This window comes from Antechinus flavipes, chromosome 1 (genome assembly GCF_016432865.1).
Source record: "Antechinus flavipes isolate AdamAnt ecotype Samford, QLD, Australia chromosome 1, AdamAnt_v2, whole genome shotgun sequence".
Classification (NCBI taxonomy): Eukaryota; Metazoa; Chordata; class Mammalia; order Dasyuromorphia; family Dasyuridae; genus Antechinus; species Antechinus flavipes.
Window position 1 is genome coordinate 347,558,176 of NC_067398.1, and position 20,505 is coordinate 347,578,680.

Below are 20,505 nucleotides of genomic sequence, written 5' to 3' on the forward strand. Positions count from 1 at the left end.
GTAGTTTAAATAATAAGAAATACATGTAACTTTAATTTTTACAAAATGGCTATTTGATTCACAAGAAATGTGAATCAATGAATAGGAAGGATGGAAAGGTTATACGAGTGAAAGAATAAAGGAAATGGTGAGAACAATAAGTCAAAAAGAGGATACAGAAGCAGAACTGAGAGAGGATGAGGAAGTAAAGAGACATACTAAATGGGGTTTGGAAAGAACAGAAGACTCTTCCATTTTTTTTACTGATGAATGTAATATGGTTATTTTTAAAATGTTCCCTCCAACACAATAATTCATTGTACTTAGCACTTCCTCAACTGTTCCTCTTTACTACTCCCTTAATTTGCTATTTCAGAGTGGGTATAAAGCCTGATATGATTGAACAGCACTAATACATAACATTTGGCTTTGAGTAAATTTCTATTTGTCAACATATTTGTTTTTAAAAGGCAGAAGTTCCTACTCATGCCAGAAAGAAAAAAAAAACTCACGATTTTAGTTGCTTCATGAAGCCACAGAAATCCTGAGTACAAGAATCAGGAGAGTACTGGGCCATATTTAATGATGAGAAGTATGGTTAAAAACTTAAAAGACCATTGCAAATATTCCTGTTTAAATATAATATGTAGTTCAGGGGTGAAAAAAAGGCATAAGAGCAAGTGATTGGAATAGCAATGGGAAAATAGGAAGAATGGTAGTGAAAATCAATGAAATGTAGTGAAGATAAAATATTAACAGCATGGATAGCAGCAGGTTAAATGGCAACAAGGAGCTGATATGCCATACTACTGGGTTGATAGCCTGACATTCCATTTTCCAGAACAGCTGCCAGTACTTGCTGACCCGTCAGAGACTGCTGCCAAGTAGTTTATTTATAATAATGAACAGTACAATTACAAAACTGCCACAGTGCCTTTAAAATAAACATGAGTTGATCAAAATATTGATTTGATTTATAATTTGAAAGATATATTCTGATCTTCTCAATAATCATGATGATTAATTTTACAGAAAATCTCAAAATTTTTCTTTCCTTCCTTAACAATGAAAGTCTAGTTAGTATCAAATGAATTTTGGGGGGAGAGAGGAAGAACAAAAACAAATCTAATTATTATAAAGCAAGTGACCATATAAAGTTAGGTAGGGGGAAATTACTTTGCATTTAAAAGACTTCAAACCTTTTTGTTTTTTTCAGACTTGGGACTACTAGGTGGTGCAATGGAAAGAGTTAAATCTTAAGTCAGAAAGACTCATATTCATTAATTCATATCTGGCCTCAGATACTAGCTGTGTGACCTTGGAAAAGTCACTTAATGCTGATTGCCTGTTTCCTCAGAAGTAAATGATAAACCACTCCAGCATCTTTGTCAAGAACATCCCAAATTAAAAAAAAAAAAAAAAAAAAAAGAAAAGAAAATCCCGAATGGAGTCATAAAGAGTTAGATCCTCAGGAGCAGAGGACCACAAGATTATCTAAGGAAGACTGAACTGTCCCATATCAAGAGAAATAGTAAATTAAAGCTGTCAAGCTGTTCAGTATAGAGACTGAGCCTGTAAGTGGCTTTGTACTTCTACCTTGAATGAGAAAGGGGGGAGACCTTGTCTTTTTCTATCCCCTCTGCCCAAAAGTCTGAGTACTCAATTCCCTTCTCCTATACCTTAAAAAGGTGGCATCTCATTGGAGTTTTAGTAATAAAAAATGACAGAATCAAGGACAGCCACGAAATACAAAAAACAAAAACAAAAACAAAAACAAAACAAAACAAAACAAGACAAAACAAAAAAACAGTCCCGTGAAGAAGACACTCACAGTAAAAGGAGCAAAATTCCTTTTTCTAATTTATATAAGATAGATATGGGAACTTTAAGAATGAAACCTGGAAAGCCCTGTTATTTATAACTATTTAGTGATAATGAGACAACTGTATAATACCTATTGGTGGTATTACTGAGAGAAAAGTAGGCTGTGGTATCTTATCATGTACTGATTTTTTTTTCTCTTTCTTTTTTGGAAGAAATTGTGGTTAAGTCACTTGCTCATAGGTCACACAGCTAATAAATGTCTGAGGTCATTTGAACTCAGGTTCTCCTGATCCAGGGCTAGTGCTCTATCCTCTATGCCACCTAGTTGCCCCCTCTTTTTCTTGAAGAAAAAAATGTTTTAAAGAGATGGTTCTCTAAAAGAAGAAGGAAGGAAATAAAGAGAAATGGAAGCAATATAAAAAACAAAAGATTGATAAATGATATTTTAAAAATAGCTAATGTATCATCTTGGCTGATTTCTAAATGAGAAACATAGTGATGGGGCTTAAAAGCTGGAGTAGTGAGTTGTAGAAACCACAACTCCCCCACAACAGGCTTACTCTTAGAACTTTGAGTATAAGTTGAAGCAAGATGGGAACTCCTGACTTATCAGTGTGCAAGTTCAGACTGGGTGAGTGAGCAAGCCAACCCAAAGAAAACCAGGAAGAAAGATTGGGTGCCATGGCATACTATATCAGCACTATATCAAATTATCTATCCTTTCACAAGGAACAATAGGTAATTATCCCTTCCTTCACATGCATCTTCTTTTTTAAAAAAATTCATTAAAATTTTTTTCAACTCTGAATTCTCTCCTTTCTATCTCTCCTCACCTCACCCACTAAGAAAGTAAGAAAAATAAAACCCATTACAAACAGACATAGTAAAGTGCAACAAATTTTCATATTAGTCATGTATTAAAATTTTTTTTGTTCTGCTCTCTGAGTCCATCATCTCTAAGTGGAAGTGGTAGCATCTCATATGCTTCTTCAATGACGACTATCTATTTACTGTTTCCTATTATATATAAGTTTTCTGAATACTAAAAAGGTTTTCAACTATTCTACCCCAATGTACATACCACTGTGTCATTTCTCTTTTTCCCTTAATGGACAAATTTCTATAAAAAGTAGACTACATATCTGAATGCAGATGGATACAATGATTAGTCAACTTTAGAAGACTAATGATGATAGTGAGGTAATAGACTATAGATGTACAAAGCTGTATAAACTTTAACTCTATTGATAATTCTTTCAAATTTGTTTCTTAACTGGTTTTCTTTGTTAAAAGGAGGGGAGAAGTAATTACTAGGAAGTGAAATTATTTTTTTAAAGCATCCTTCAATTTTATATAATTTACATCTACATTTCTTCATTTTATAATCCTCCAATTTGCTATTTGACTTCTGAGTCCACAATGTTATTGAAACATTCTCTTAATGGTCATCAATGATACTTTTTTTCATTCTATCTTCTCAGTGACTTCTCTGCAGTGTTTGACTGGTGATAACCTGTTAACTTCTATACAAGTGAAAATTGAATGAATTTGAATGAAATTGAATGAAAATGTCAGAAGGCATCTTAGATTTTTTTAGTGCTGATATCCTTAACCTGGTATCTGTGGATAGATTTTGGGATGTTTTAGAATGTGAATGAAGGAAAGTTCATCTTGATTTTCATTTATCTCTAACTGCACTTTAGCATTTCCTATAATTACTGAAAAACATTATTCTGATAAGAGGTCTGAGTGCTTCATCTAGCTGCCAGAAGGATTAATCATATACAAAATTTAAAAACACCTCTACAATGCCACAGAAAAATGGTCATGCATAATCCTATAGTTTCCAAAATACCATTTTTCTAGTTTCATTCATTACTATTCATTTTCTTTACTGACACTTCACAATCTTTTAAGGTATACCCTAAGGTTAAATCCTTGGCTTCCTTCTTCCCAAGTAAACTCAGTAATTTCCATTATTTCAACTATACTATGCAGATGCCTCTTAAATCTTTCTCTAGCTTTGAGCATTCTGCCAAACTCCAGAATAGCATCTTTTTGTACTTCAGTCATTTTAGATTCTTCAGGAAGCCATGTGGGATTTTCTTGGCAAAGAAAATGACTTGATTTGCCATTTCCTTCTCCAACTTATTTTACATATGAAAAAACAGAGTTAAACAGGGTTAAGTGACAGGGTTATTCACATAGCTAGTGTCTGAGGCCAAATTTGAAGATAAGTTTTCCTGACTTCAAATCCAGCATTATCCACTGTGCCACTTAGCTGTTCTACATTTTTAACTAATTACAAGACTTTGACCTGGATCTCTTGCAACCATCTCAAATTCAACAGATCAAAAATTGAATCCAGCATCCTTCTCCCAAATAACTACTTCTTATTATTTACCCAATATCAAAGTATCAATCAAGCACACCCACCAAATGTGTATGTTCCCCAAAGCTCTGTCCTAAGCTCTCTTCTCTTGTCTAAGATAATATCTCACTTGATGATCATATTAGTTCTCATGGTTCAGTTATCATCTCTATATAGATGATTCTCTGGGCTATTTTAATTCAGTCATTGTCTCTCTCCTCAGCCCCAGTCCCATATCAACTCCCTGCTAGACATTAGAACGAGATGTGTCTTAATCATTACAAATATATTATGTTCAAAACAGAATTCGTTCTTTTCTCCCAATTACACTCTTCTTTTGAACTTCCCTAATATGTCAAAAGCATCACCATCTTCCCAACTATTAAAGTTCATAACCTCAGTGTCATCTTCAACTATTCCTACTTGGTTCCCCCACATATCCAGTCACTTAGCAAATCCTGTGATTTTATGCTTCCCACACATACCCATTTCTTTTCCCGTACATTAACTTCTCTGGTTCAGGCCTTCCATTACTTCTCACCTTGATTATTGCCATAGCCCTCTAATTGGATTTCTTGGTTCCTATGTCTCTCCACTCCAATTCCTTATGAACAATAATTTGTTGTTGTGCCAAAGTTGACAAAGTGATTTTCTAAAAGGTTAGGTTTGACCATATACATCTCCTTTTACTTCAACCTCAATTTTAAAAAGTCCATGCTTTCCCATCACCTCTAAGATCAAGCAATCTTTATCTTTTATTTAAAATGTTTCTTAACCTGGTCCCTTTCTATCTCTTGAGTCTTATTTAGCACAATCACTCAAAAGTACAGATACAGGGCTTGCCTATTTGTTGTTCCTCTTTAAATTTATTTTATGATAAACTATATACATTCTAGCTTCTTACTGAATTGTAAACTCCATGAAAATAGGATCTTTTTATCTATTACAGTGCCTAGGAATCTGCATAGAGTAGTTACTTAATAAATGTTTAATTGAACTGAATGTTCTGCATAGCTTTCTAAATGAGATCCACCATCACCTAAGAGAGATAAATTTAATGATTCACATAAACAACAAGGGGGTCAGTTTTGATTGCTGTGGATGCCATATTGTTGTTTAGTTATTTTTCAGTCATGTCTAACTCTTTGTGACCCCTTTGGGGGTTATCTTGGCAAAGATACTGGAATGGTTTTCTATTTCCTTCTCCAAGTCATTTTACAGATAAGGAAACTGAGGCAAACCAGGTGAAGTGACTTGATCAAGGTCATACAGCTAGGAAGCATCTGAGGCCTCATTTGAAGTCAGGTCTTCCTGGCTCCAGGCCAATGTTCTACCCACTGTGCCACTTAGCTGCCCCTCTTTATCTTTGGACTATATAATGTATAGCTCTCACTATTACATGGAAAGTCTCTGTCCCTTAATGACAACATTCTATAGCATTTTGCTTTATTTCATTTGGGCTACAACTACACTATTATGGGCCAGAACTCTGTACTTGAAACAAGGATTCTTACAAGGAGTTAAGTCAATGGAATTGATGAGACAATGGTTATCTAGTTTAGCATGTGAATTCTCTAGTTCAGTATGATTGATTTAATCTTACAACAAATAATGGTTTCCTAGTGATATAATAATTGGTTATACTCAGTATACTGCTATAAACTGGGACAAACTCAACCAGAGACAGACTAGGAAGGGGACTGGAACAGACTGGGGGAAGACAGTGGGTGGAGGCTGGAGCACAAGCTCTCAAACTGAGACAGACTTCAAGACAGAGATCATCGTGGTGGCTTTCCTGCCTCCCCCACAGAAACTAAGACACATTCCCAAGGACCTCCAGAAAGCTAGATGAGCCCTAGGCAAGGAAACTAGACTGTGAAGGAGATAATAAAGAATTTAGACTTATCACCTGGCTATTCTCGCGGTAATTACTCAGCAGAAATTGGTGATTACTATGCTGAAACAAAGGCTGGTTCAAAGACCTCCAGAAAAACCAACCAGAACATTACACTACACAACCTATTTATTTCTAGTAGCAAATTTATTTCATTAGTACAAAGAGAGTACATTATTACTAGTAGAATTCTGCATTTAAAAATCATGTATACAGCTGGGGTTGGTCAGTATTAGATACAATGTGTCGCTGAGACATATTAGACATACTTAGAAATCTCAAGGGGAGTGGTATCAAAGCTAAAACTGTCAGGTATGCTAAAAATTGCCTCTACAATACAAAGAAGACATTAATAAAAATATTTCATTAGTATTCTAAATTAAGTTACACATAAAACTTCTTTAAAAACAAAGTGAAACAATTGTTGGTCATAATTATCCTTACTACTACTAATAAAAGCAGTTGCCAAATTTAAATGTTTAAATATCCTTATTAGTACTATGACAGGTTTCTTAAAAATTTTTTTTATAATTTATTGCATTATGTTCTACGTAGCCTTCTATACTAAATCTACCAGCATGCAAGAGAATTCTTTTTAACGATCAAAGTATGATATGCAGCTAAAATAAAGTTAATCTGCCATGACAAATACTTTGTACTGGTCCCAGAAGAGGAAGAAGACAATGAGCTACATTGTATTTGGGAAATTGTGCTGTTTTCAAAAAGTTGAGCTTTTAATCAAAAACTCATTTCCTTAATACTACCATTGTTCCAGTATTGTTACACATTTGTGAAATAACCACACCTCTGAAGAGCCAAAAGTCCAAGTGCGCCAAAAGGCAATGGAGAGATATTATGGGCCACAGAGATGATAGTATATTGCCAATGATGACCTGTACACAAGGAGCATCAAAAAATATATCATTCAGGGGAGCCAAGATGGCGGAGCAGGCACACACGACTCTCTAAGCTCCTCTCATTACCCTCATAACCAAATATTTAATCCAGCCTCAAAAATAACTCTTCACAGCTTAAATTCATGAAGATAAGAAGCACTACAACTTACCAGCCGATCCGGAAGCTCGCCAGGAAAGGTTTGTCCTGAGGGGCCAGGAACAGACTAGCACAGGCAGCGAGAGACTAGCGTCCTGAGCAGACCAGGGGCGGGGGTGATCTCTGTGGCTAGAGAAGTTATAGAGACGACTCTGCTATAGGCTAACTGCTCTACCTTGACTACAAAGCAGTAAACTGGCAGAGAAGTTAAAGCCTAAAACAGAGGGTCCTCTAAAAAATGCCAGAACCTAACGAGATCTGGCTGTAACCCCTCAAACCGGAAGTGACTCAGGCAGACTTTACCGCAGCCTTGTGGCCACATCCAGCAGTTCGGGGCTTTTGCGGGGGCAGTTACTAATCTGCATGGCAGGGGGGGCACAGCCTGGGCAGCCTCTAATCGGCAGTGTGGGGGGCTCGGCCTGGGGCAATAGAACCTCCCCAGCTGACTGCCCTTCCCGGGCAGACACTTCCGGTCCCTGCAAATCCGTTCACTGCTCAGCTGCTAATACCCACAGCCCCAGGGCAGGGTTTGGCTTGGGGCAGTGAAACTCTCACTGCTAAGTGTCTAGCCCCAGGGCAGTCATTATCTCACACAGCTGAGGTTCTTTGAAAGGCACTTTCCCAGCCCGGCCCTGCAGGCCTGAGTTACTTTCGGGTGGGGAACTCTTTCCCAGAGCACTCCAATACCTCGCTGCTTTTTGTAGCCCGTCTACAGGACAGCTACCCCTACCTTTCACTGCTCTGCAGAGGAAGCTGGTAACCTCCTGGCTCTGAAGGCAGACCTTACAGTCTTTAACAAAATGAGTAAAAAAATCAAAAGAACGATTGATAGTTTCTACACAGAAAGAGAACAGCTTTTCAACCCTGAAGAGACTAATAGCAGACAGTCTCCAGACGATTGTTGGTCTCCAATACAAAAGGTTCTCCTAGAAGAGACTATTCAAAACCTTAAAAGAGAGCTAGAAGAGAAATGGGGAAAGGAAAGAGAAGCTATGCAAAAGAGTACAGAAAAGGCACATAACTCATTAAAAGAAAAATTTGATAAAGTGGAAAAAGAAAACAACTTCCTGAAATGTGAATTGGAAAAGGTAAAAAACAGAGTTTGCGAATTGGAAAAAGAAAATGACTCACTGAAAAAAAAAAAATTAGTGAAGTGGAAAAAAATTCCATAGAGCAAAACAATTCAATTGGACATATACAAAAAGAAGTAAAAAAAGCTAATGAAGAAAATAACTCACTAAAAATTAGAACTGAACAAATAGAAATGACTGATTCATTGAGACATCAAGAATCAGTCAAGCAAAACCAAAAAAATGAAAGATTGGAAAAAAATGTCAAATATTTACTGGGAAAAACAACAGATCTGGAAAATAGATCTAGGAGAGATAACCTGAGGATCATCGGACTACCCGAAAATTATGATGAAAAAAAGAGCCTAGATACTATTTTACAGGAAATCGTCAAAGAGAACTGCCCAGAAGTAATAGAACCGGAAGGGAAAATAGGCGTTGAAAGAATTCATCGAACACCTTCTGAAAAAGACCCTAAAATAAAGACTCCAAGGAATATTGTGGCCAAACTTCAGAATTTCCAGACTAAAGAAAAAATTTTACAAGCAGCCAGAAAAAAACAGTTCAAATACCGAGATGCCACAATAAGGGTCACGCAAGATCTGGCTGCATCAACATTAAAGGATCGAAGGGCCTGGAATCAGATATTCCAAAAGGCAAAAGAACTTGGAATGCAGCCAAGAATAAACTATCCAGCTAAGCTGAGTATTTTTTTCCACGGAAGAAGATGGATATTTAATGAAATAGAGGAATTCCATCTGTTTCTAAGGAAAAAACCAGACTTAAACAAAAAATTTGATCTTCAACAACAGGAATCAAGAGAAGTAGAAAACGGTAAAAGGAACTCTTGAGAACTGTATTTCTGTTGTGAATATACATAAAAATCATATGTATAATTTGATTTTACTGATATAACATAAAAAAGGGAAGTAGAAATGGAAAAGGGATAGTGCCAGAAAAAGGGAAGAAGGGAGATAAAAAGAGGGAAACTACATGCAACAATGAGGCAGAGGAAACCTATCATATATGAGGGAACTTAGAGAGGGGGAGGAACATTGTGTGAATCCTACTCTCATCAGAGTTGGCTCAAAGAGGAAACAATTGACATATTTGTTTTACACAGATTCTTCTCTCACTTCATTAAAAAGTGGGAGAGGAAAAGGGAGAAGGAAAAAGAGTAATAAGGGAAGGGTACAAGAAAGGGGAAGGGATTCCAAGGGAGGAGGGAGGGATACTAAAGAGGGAGAGCTGTGCGACGTTAGTGGGACCAATAGGGAAGAAGGGAAGGAGGGAAAGAAAAAGAAAAGTATAATCTAGGGATATTAGGATGGCAGGAAATGCAGAATTGGTTATTTTAACCGCAAATGTGAATGGGATGAACTCTCCCATAAAGAGGAGGCGGATAGCAGACTGGATCAAAAGTCAGAACCCTACAATCTGTTGTTTACAGGAAACACATTTAAAACAGGAAGATACATACAGACTAAAGGTAAAAGGCTGGAGCAGAATCTATTATGCTTCAGGTGAAGTCAAAAAAGCAGGGGTAGCCATCCTTATCTCAGATCAAGCAAAAGCAAAGATTGATCTAATTAAAAGATAAGGAAGGAAACTATATCTTGCTTAAGGGTATTATAGAGAATGAAGCAATATCAGTATTAAACATATATGCACCAAGTGGTATTGCATCTAACTTCCTTAAAGAGAAGCTAAGAGAGTTGCGAGAAGAAATAGACAGCAAAACTATAATAGTGGGAGATCTCAATCTTGCACTCTCAGATTTAGATAAATCAAATCACAAAACAAATAAGAAAGAAATTAAAGAGGTAAATAGAATATTAGAAAAATTAGGTATGATAGATCTCTGGAGAAAACTGAATGGTGACAGAAAGGAGTATACTTTCTTCTCAGCAGTTCATGGAACCTACACAAAAATTGACCATATATTAGGATATAAAGACCTCAAAATTAAATGCAGGAAAGCAGAAATAGTAAATGCTATTTTTTCAGATCACAACGCAATAAAAACTACATTTAACAAAAAGTTAGGTGTAAATAGACCAAAAAGTAATTGGAAACTAAATAATCTCATCTTAAAGAATGATTGAGTGAAACAGCAAATTATAGACATAATTAATAATTTCACTCAAGATAATGACAACAATGAGACATCATATCAAAATTTATGGGATGCAGCCAAAGCAGTAATAAGGGGAAATTTTATATCCTTAGAGGCTTACTTGAATAAAATAGAAAAAGAGAAGATCAATGAATTGGGCCTGGAACTTAAAAAGTTAGAAAAAGACCAAATTAAAAACCCCCAATCAATTACTAAACTTGAAATTCTAAAATTAAAAGGAGAAATTAATAATATAGAAAGTAAAAAAAACTATTGAACTAATAAATAAAACTAAGAATTGGTTTTATGAAAAAACCAATAAAATTGATAAACCTTTGGTAAATCTGATTAGAAAAAGGAGAGAGGGAAATCAAATTGGCAGTCTTAAAAATGAAAAAGGAGAACTTACCACTGATGAAGAGGAAATTAAAGAAATAATAAGGGGTTACTTTGCCCAACTTTATGCCAATAAATTTGATAACCTAAGTGAAATGGATGACTACCTCCAAAAATATAGGCTTCCCAGATTATCAGAGGAGGAAGTAAATTGCTTAAATAGTCCCATTTCAGAAAAAGAAATAGAACAAGCTATTAATCAACTCCCTAAAAAAAAAATCCCCGGGACCAGATGGATTTACATGTGAATTCTACCAAACATTCAAAGATCAATTAGCCCCAATGCTTTATAAACTATTTGAAAAAATAGGGAATGAAGGAGTCCTAAAAACTCCTTTTATGACACAGACATGGTACTGATACCTAAACCAGGTAGGTTGAAAACAGAGAAAGAAAATTATAAACCAATCTCCCTAATGAATATTGATGCTAAAATCTTAAATAAGATATTAGCAAAAAGACTACAGAAAATCATCCCCTGGATAATACATCATGATCAAGTAGGATTTATACCAGGAATGCAGGGCTGGTTCAATATTAGGAAAACTATCAATATAATTGGCCATATTAATAATCAAATTAACATATGATCATCTCAATAGATGCAGAAAAAGCATTTGATAAAATCCAACATCCATTCCTATTAAAAACTCTTGAGAGTATAGGAATAAATGGACTTTTCCTTAAAATAATCAGTAGCATCTATTTAAAACCAGCAGTAAGCATCATATGTAACGGGGACAAACTGCAACCATTCCCAATAAGATCAGGAGTAAAACAAGGTTGCCCGCTATCACCGTTACTATTTAATATTATATTAGAAATGCTAGCTTTGGCAATAAGAGTTGAGAAAGAGATTAAATGAATAAGAATAGGCAATGAGGAAACCAAATTATCACTCTTTGCTGATGATATGATGGTATACCTAGAAAACCCCAGAGATTCTACCAAAAAGTTATTAGAAACAATCTACACCTTCAGCAAAGTTGCAGGATATAAAATAATCCCACATAAGTCATCAGCATTCTTATATATCACTAACAAAACCCAACAGTTAGAGATACAAAAAGAAATTCCATTTAAAGTAACTACTGATTGTATAAAATATTTAGGAATCTATCTGCCAAGGGAAAATCAGAAACTTTATGAGCAAAACTACAAAACACTTTCCACACAAATTAAGTCTGATCTAACCAATTGGAAAAATATTAAATGCTCTTGGATTGGGCGAGCAAATATAATAAAGATGACAATACTACCTAAATTAATCTACTTATTTAGCGCTATACCAATCAGACTCCCAAAAAACTACTTTGATGAATTAGAAAAAATAACAACAAAGTTCATATGGAAAAACAAAAGGTCAAGAATTTCAAGGGAATTAATGAAAAAAAAAAATCAAATGAAGGTGGCCTAGCTGTACCAGATCTAAAATTATATTATAAAGCAGCAGTTACTAAAACCATCTGGTATTGGCTAAGAAATAGACTAGTTGATCAATGGAATAGGTTAGGTTCAAAGGACAAAACAGCCAATAACTTTAATAATATAGTGTTTGACAAACCCAAAGACACCAGTTTCTGGGATAAGAATGCATTATTTGACAAAAATTGCTGGGAAAATTGGAAATTAGTATGGCAGAAACTAGGCATTGACTCACACTTAACACTGTACACCAAGATAAGGTCAAAATGGGTTCATGATCTAGGCATAAAGAATGAGATGATAAACAAATTGGAAGAGCATAGCATAGTTTACCTCTCAGACCTGTGGAAGAGGGAGGAATTTATGACCAAAGAAGAACTAGAGATCACTATTGACCACAACATAGAAAATTTTGATTATATCAAATTGAAAAGTTTTTGTACAAACAAAACAAATGCAAACAAGATTAGAAGGGAAACAATAAACTGGGAAAACATTTTTACAATCAAAGGTTCTGATAAAGGCCTCATTTCCAAAATATATAGAAAATTGACCCTAATCTATAAGAAATCAAACCATTCTCCAATTGATAAATGGTCAAAGGATATGAACAGACAATTCTCAGACAAAGAAATTGAAACTATTTATAGACATATGAAAATATGCTCCAAATCATTATTAATCAGAGAAATGCAAATTAAGACAACTCTGAGATACCACTACACACCTGTCAGATTGGCTAGAATGACAGGGAAAGATAATGGGGAATGTTGGAGGGGATGTGGGAAAACAGGGACACTGATACATTGTTGGTGGAATTGTGAACACATCCAGCCATTCTGGAGAGCAATTTGGAATTATGCTCAAAAAGTTATCAAGCTGTGCATACCCTTTGATCCAGCAGTGTTTCTACTGGGCTTATACCCCAAAGAGATACTAAAGAAAGGAAAGGGACCTGTATGTGCCAAAATGTTTGTGGCAGCCCTGTTTGTAGTGGCTAGAAGCTGGAAAATGAAAGGATGTCCATCAATTGGAGAATGGTTGAGTAAATTATGGTATATGAACGTTATGGAATATTATTGTTCTGTAAGGAACGACCAGCAGGATGAATACAGAGAGGACTGGTGAGACTTACATGAACTGATGCTGAGTGAAATGAGCAGAACCAGGAGATCATTATATACCTCAACAACCATACTGTTTGAGGATGTATTCTGATGGAAGTGGACCTCTTTGATAAAGAGAGCCTTAATTGATCAAAGATGGACAGAAGCAGCTACACCCAGAGAAAGAACACTGGAAATGAATATAAACTGCTTGCATTTATGTTTTTCTTCCCGGGTTATTTATACCTTCTGAATTCAATTCTCCCTGTGCAACAAGAAAACTGTTTGGTTCTGCACACATATATTGTATCTAGGATATACTGCAACCCATTCAACATATAAAGGACTCTTGCCATCTGGGGGAAGGGGTGGAGGGAGGGAGGGGAAAAATCGGAACAGAAGTGAATGCAAGGGATAATGCTGTAAAAAATTACCCTGGCATGCGTTCTATCAATAAAAAATTATTAAAAAATTTAAAAAAATATATATCATTCAGGAAATGCATTCTTGGAAAATGAGATGGGCTGATCGTATAGCAAGAATGAAGGGTAACAGATGGAAGAGCTCAAGGGTTGAAGTGGTATTCACATAATGTTAAAGACTTAGAAGGCTAAAGACTGCGTTAGAAATACTTCCTATCCTCCTGTCCACTTCCAATATGGAAAATTTATAGGACAGAGATAAGACATGCACAAATTAAGAACGCACAGATTGCACTCTACTTCCCTGGAGGGAATTTTATCATTGATCCATTTACACATTACTGTCACAAAACAAAGGGCTAAACACTATATAACGTATAAATATATGTATATGAACATATATACATGCATACATGGGCATATACATAGGTATATATATGAATAAATAAATAAAAAAAAAACTTTACTCACCAAAAGGTCGGTCAGTTGATTCTTCTTTAAGATCTGTTTAAAAATATGAAACAAAAAGATAGTGATTATGAATTATAACATTTTGACAGTTATGAAAAGCATTACTCAAAAAGCCTAATTTTTACATATAGTCAATATCTTGACTTGTTATAATCCTAGTGATAACTCAATGGAGATGTTATGGACCAGAACTTGAAACAAGGTGATAACTCAATGGAAGTGATGAAAGCAATGCTTGTGTGCTTGGGTTTGCACCTTTAAGAGTTTACACATTAGAGCTCACACACTGGAGTTCACAAGTATGGGAGGTACACAAAGTTAACTTTGTAACTTTGTGAATTCATACCTCCCACAATCCCACTCTTGGAGGATGAGTCAACCTTTTACACCAAGCATAAAAAGAGCTTCAGTGAATCAGTCAGAGTCAGTTCAGAAGAAGCTATGAGTCGGAGTTGAGCTAGAGCCAGAAGTCACTTCGGAAGATTGACAGAGTGAGAGTTCAGTTCGGGAGATTGAGAAGCTAATCTGCAGTCGGGCAGAACCAAGGTTCAGAGAAAGGCTGAGCTTTTGGAACCAAAGAAAGCTAACTGGGCTATTTTGGAAGAAACTATAAAGAACTACTTTAATACCTGGCTGCATTTGGAGTGATTATTACTTGAACTGAAACTAAGGTTGCCTCCAGAAAACCTCCCCAAGAAATCTGCTCCCAGAGAATGATTATATTTTACAAAAAGAAGAGAATACCACACTGACTTATGAACATCTCATGCAAATGAAATGCTACACATAGTGCCCAATATATTGGGAAAAGGGGTATTCCCTTCTAGTCAATCTGCAATCATCTACTGTGCTTGGTGAAAGACTCCCTTAATGCCATGGGTTTGTCTACTTGTTTACTATTTACCCCACTTGACTTTCTTAATCCAGAGATATTCTTTTGCTTTTCTTCTGAGTAACTATGTGGATTCCAGCAAAATCTTCTATAAAGAGTTTAGTGGTTGTCCCTGCTGCTTTCTAAATTTCAAAGAAGGGATTTACTATATATTCATCCCTATTCCAAACTTCCCAATCAATTCAGGCCTCTAGGCCTAAATCCTTCCCTTGCTAATTTTTTTTAATTTAAAATTTTTTTTAAAATAGCTTTTTATTTACAAGTGATATGCATGGATAATTTTACAGCATTGACAATTGCCAAACCTTTTGTTCCAATTTTTCCCCTTGTTCCCCCCATTCCCTCCCCACGATGGCAGGTTGACCAATACATGTTAAATATGTTAAAGTATAAATTAAATACAATATAAGTATACATATCTTAACAGTTATTTTGCTATACAGAAAGAATCAGACTTTGAAATAATGTACTATTAGCCTGTGAAGGAAAACAAAAATGCAGGCAGACAAAAATATAGGTATTGGGAATTCTATGTAGTGGTTCATAGGCATCTCCCAGAGTTCTTTCGCTGGGGGTAGCTGGTTCAATTCATTACTCTTCTATTGGAACTAATTTGGTTCATCTCATTGCTGAAGATGGCCAGATCCATCAGAATTGATCATCATATAGTATTGTTGTTGAAGTATATAATGATCTTCTGGTCCTGCTCATTTTACTCAGCATCAATTCATGTAAGTCTCTCCAGGCCTTTCTGAAATTATTCTGTTGGTCATTTCTTACCAAACAGTAATATTCCATAATAAAATATACATTTTAAAAAAAACATTTTTCAAGCAGTCTTTTAGCTAAAATTGAGGGATAAAAAAAAATACATGCCCCATCCTACCTTAGTCCCTATGTACTGTTTCAAGAGATATAGATGAAAACCTCGGGTACTTTTGGTTGACTCCTAGTTAAGAATTTATGGGAGGGAAAAGATGCATCAGAGATCTTTGTAATCTTAGTTAAATCACTAAGTACTTCTCATTTTCATCACCTATAAAATGAGGAGATTGGACTAGATTATTTCTGTGCTTCCTCTAGATCTATGACTAGGAGAATCTGGCAAAACACGAGTTATTTCAGGAAAATCTTGAAGGAAGTTAAAAGGAACAAAGTCCAGGAGTCATTATGGCAATGTACACAATAAATTACTTAAAATTTGATTCAAATGACTTAACTCCAGCTATGAAATACTCTCTGGTGAAAATTAATAAAGACAACACCCCATCTTTCTTAAGAAGGCTCCCTAAGAATGAGACCATAGTAATGAAAAAGGGTCCTGAAAGATAAGAGGGACCCTACAGGGTTCTTATACAGGGGCCAGGATATGCTTGTATCTCAACAGGAGAAAACCTTCAGCAATGGATTCCCACTAGACATCTCAAAGTTGTTCATAAACCAGAAGAGGAAAAGAATAAAAGGCCACTGCCCAAAAGGAGAAGACGTGCCCCCTCCCCAAAGACAGCTAACAAGATGCTTTATTATATGGATTTGTGTTACATACAATCAGGACTGGCAACAGAGGCCAAAAGGTGGACTATTATCATGTGACACACATGCTGGGCATACAAAGCGACACCCTCATCTGCAGGAGGGTTGCAGCATTATCTACATAATGGATCATCAAGTTGGCCCCTCACAAGCCTCCATGGGATACATTCTTGTCACTCAAGAATCGGGCTGCAGTTTGGGACATGGAAAAACATCTTGGGCCCTGGTTCTTGGACAAATGGCATGAGAATTGGATACCAGTTCTACACTAAAGCCTGTCTGGGAGGGAAATATGCATTCATGTGGAGAGACTATAACTGTTGCCAAAGAAACGTTAGATTTTTACAATGTTACTTGTTGGAATTGTACAGTTAGTGATTGCTTGGATACAGAAATTAAAAATCAGACTGTATTTGAGGTCACTAGAACTCATGTATCAATGCTTCCTGTCAAAAGTGAGAAATGGCATTATGCTGGCTGATCATATATGTTCAATACCATAATAGAAAAGAAGGAAACAGATCATTAGAAAAAAGAGATGTATCAGCTGTGACATATTAGGTACCACTATGTTGGTTTCACTTATAGTTTCATTAGTCTCTCTTGAAATGTCCATATCTAATATACAAAATAGCAAGCTAGATAGAGAAACTAGCTAGGAATGCCTCAGCAGGTTTTGCCCAATAGGCTAAGATAGATGAACAATTGTATCAGACGATAAAAGACTTAAGGGAAGTATCATTGGAAATGAGAGCAAAAGTGGAATTATTGAAATTTCAGGCTCAACTACAATGTGACTACAGATATACAACGGTTTGTGTCCTCCTTTGCTGTATAATCATACAGGACAAGATAAAAATTGGAACAGTATCAAGAGGCATTTTGAATGATGTATATTTCTCAATAACACAATTGAAGGTGACATAGAAAGTTTATATAAACTAGCATCTGAGATAAAGCTTTTCATGAATATTTGAATCCAGATAAAACTGCTAAAAAAAAAAATAAAACTACCTCTTTATGGTGGTTAAAATTAGAATCATGGATTGCCCTGCGTGCTAGTTGTTATTGCTCTGTTGTCCTGTAATATTAGGATGTCTTTATAAATCTTTCTCCACCGTCCTTTCAGAGGTTGCAACTCAAGAAAGGACTGTTTATCTAAAAGATAAAAAAGGAGAACTGCTCGAGTATGGGATCCTGCTGAGAGGAAGTACAGAAGCCACTTTGATTTTCAGTGCACAAGTTTTCTACCACACTGCAGAAACGCTCTTGTAGAGCAAGGAGCAGTGATGCATAACAGGAGAAAGGGATCGGCCTGAGGGTCACAGTATAATTGCTCGCAACCAGGGATGTAAAGGGGCTCTCGCTAGTGAATAAGTGGCTGCTCTGGCTCTCCTCCCATTAGCAGATAATGCATACACAAAGCCCACAAGTGGCTTCTCTGAATGTTAATTAGGGATTGCCTACTGTTCACATGCTAATCACACAAGGCTGTATGGCATAATAAACTGAAGCTCTTTTCACACTCTATGAGTCTCCCACCTCATTCATCTCACCTCTGAGATTAAAGGGCTCTTATACTTTGAGCTCTCAATCAGGATGGCTGTAACATCCATATTCCCATATTTCCTAAAATTCACATATGTGTTATATTTTTTCCAAATTCTCTTCCTCCTCCACAAGGAAGGCAAGAAAAAGTCCATTACAAATGGAAAAGAAAATATGTTTCAATCTGCACTGAGTCCACCACTTCTCTAACTGGAGGTGAAGAGCATGTTTATTATGAGTTTTTTGAAATTGATTGGTCATTATGATGATCAGAATTCCTAAGTACTTCAAAATTGATATTCTCTACACTATTATTATTGTACAAACTGTCTCCTGGCTCCATTCACTTCACTTCATATCAATTATATAGATCTTCCCAGGTTTTCATGAAACCACCTCCAATTTTTAGCTCCTGTTTCACCAATTTGCTTACAATATCATACTTTATGTCTAATCACACAACCCTCTAAGTTTTATCTTGATCTACAATGTGAGATGCTGATCTATGACTAGTTTTTATTAAACTGCTTTCCAGCTTCCCCAAGGTTTTGTCCAACAGCTGAAACCTTTCGGTTTATCAAATAGCAGGTTACTGGGCTAATTTTCTTTCTTTATATTGTGTAGCTAATCTATTCTGCTGATTTAATATTTGTATTTCTTAGGGAGCCTTCTTAAGAAAGATGGGGTGTTGTCTTTATTAATTCTCTATTTTCACCAGAGAGTATTTCATAGCCGGACTTAAGTCATTTGAATCAAATTTTAAGTAATTTATTATGTACATTGTATTTAATTCTCACCTCAGACATTCATTAATTGTGTGGCCTTGGGTAACTCAAGACTTCCCTGAGAATTAGTTTCCCTTTCTGCAATTACTAAATTGTTGAATGGGGTTTTCTTGGACAATTATGGATTAGTGTTATAATTTCAGACCAGATATTGCTTCTATCTCATAAAAAATTCATTTGTGGTTATTGAATTTTTATTCTTCCAAATGAATTTCATTAATTTTTTTAGATATAGAAAAATAGTCCTTTGGTACTTTGAGATGACACAAAATAAGTAAATTAGCAGTGTCATTTTTTAATAATATTGATGTAGCCATTTCATAAGCAATTATTTCAATCTGCCATTATTTATGTAAAATCTTATTTGTAATTGTGACAGGTAGATTCCCATATATTTTATGCCATCTGCAGTTATTTTAAATAGAATTTTTCTACTTTTTTTTGCTGAATTTTGTTGTAATATATGGAAATGTGGATAATTTGTGTGAATTTATATTATATCCTGCAATTTTGCTCGTTAGTTGTTTCAATTAGTTTTTAATTGGCTCTTTAGGACTAAACCACCCTACAATTTGCAATGGCTAAATCTGTCTAGTTCTGAGAGAGGTAAATTGGGGTGCTCCACAACAATAGTTTTATTGTCTATTCCTTCTACCTTATTTAACTTTTAAAAATTAAGATTCTATGACATTGGGTGTTTGTTTATTAATATTAATTCATTGTCTATGGCCTCTTTTAGCAAAATGTATCTTCTCCATTTATCATTTTTAATTAGATCTACTTTTGCTCATGATTAAAGATCTATTTTGCTTCTACTATCTTCTTTAATCTACACTTTTAATCTTCCTCATATACTTAACTCCTTTCCCTTCTTCCTTGTTGAATAAGACATATTTCTATACCCAACTGTACAAATGTACATACTTCTTTGAACCTGTTCAGGTGAAAAGGAGATTCAAGTGTCATTCTCCTGCATGTCACTTTGGTTATATAATTCCTTGTACAATCCATTTTTGTAAAATAATTCTCCTCATTCTTCCTCTCCTTCCTTACCTTTTCATTCTTCTTTTGAGAACATAACAAATGAAGACCCTCTATCTAATCAAATTCCTTCTAATATTTCTAGTAATGACAAAGTTCTGAAAGATTATGTGTATCAAATTCCTATAAAAGAATGTAAACAATTTTATTCTGTTCAGTTTTTTAGTCATATTTGCTTCTATGTTTCTCTTTATTCCTGTGTTTGTATTGTTTTCTACTGAGCGCTTGTCTTTTTATCAGAATGTTTGCAAGTCCTTTCCCCCTCCTTCCCACCTCCCTTGCCCACTAAAGGTCCATTCCTCCCCTTTAACATTATACTATTATTTTGGGTAGGTTATTCTAGGTTTTAAGATTGGATTTTTTGCCTTTTTAGTGGTGGCTGCTAAACTTGGTGTAATTCTTTCTGTGATTTTGTAGTATTTTTTTCCCCCTTGATCAGGGTGTTTTTGATTTGGGGTCTATTATTCCAACAAGTTTTCATGTTAGGGTTTCACTCAGGAGGTAATCAGTATATTCTTTCAATTTCTACTTTGCTTTTTGGTTATAAAAGGAGCAATTTTCTTTGAAATATTGATGTCC

The 20,505-nt window shown here is 35.4% G+C and overlaps 1 protein-coding gene across 2 annotated transcripts in view; it reads right to left on the reverse strand.

Moving 5' to 3' along the window:
• The window catches only part of MALT1 (MALT1 paracaspase), a 91,961-nt gene that overhangs the window by 36,015 nt on the left and 35,441 nt on the right, over positions 1–20,505 (reverse strand). For both annotated transcript variants that reach the window (XM_051969569.1, XM_051969568.1), the window contains one exon: positions 14,128–14,160. In XM_051969569.1, coding sequence (XP_051825529.1) covers positions 14,128–14,160 — 33 coding nt within the window. The remainder of the gene's footprint in view (positions 1–14,127; positions 14,161–20,505) is intronic.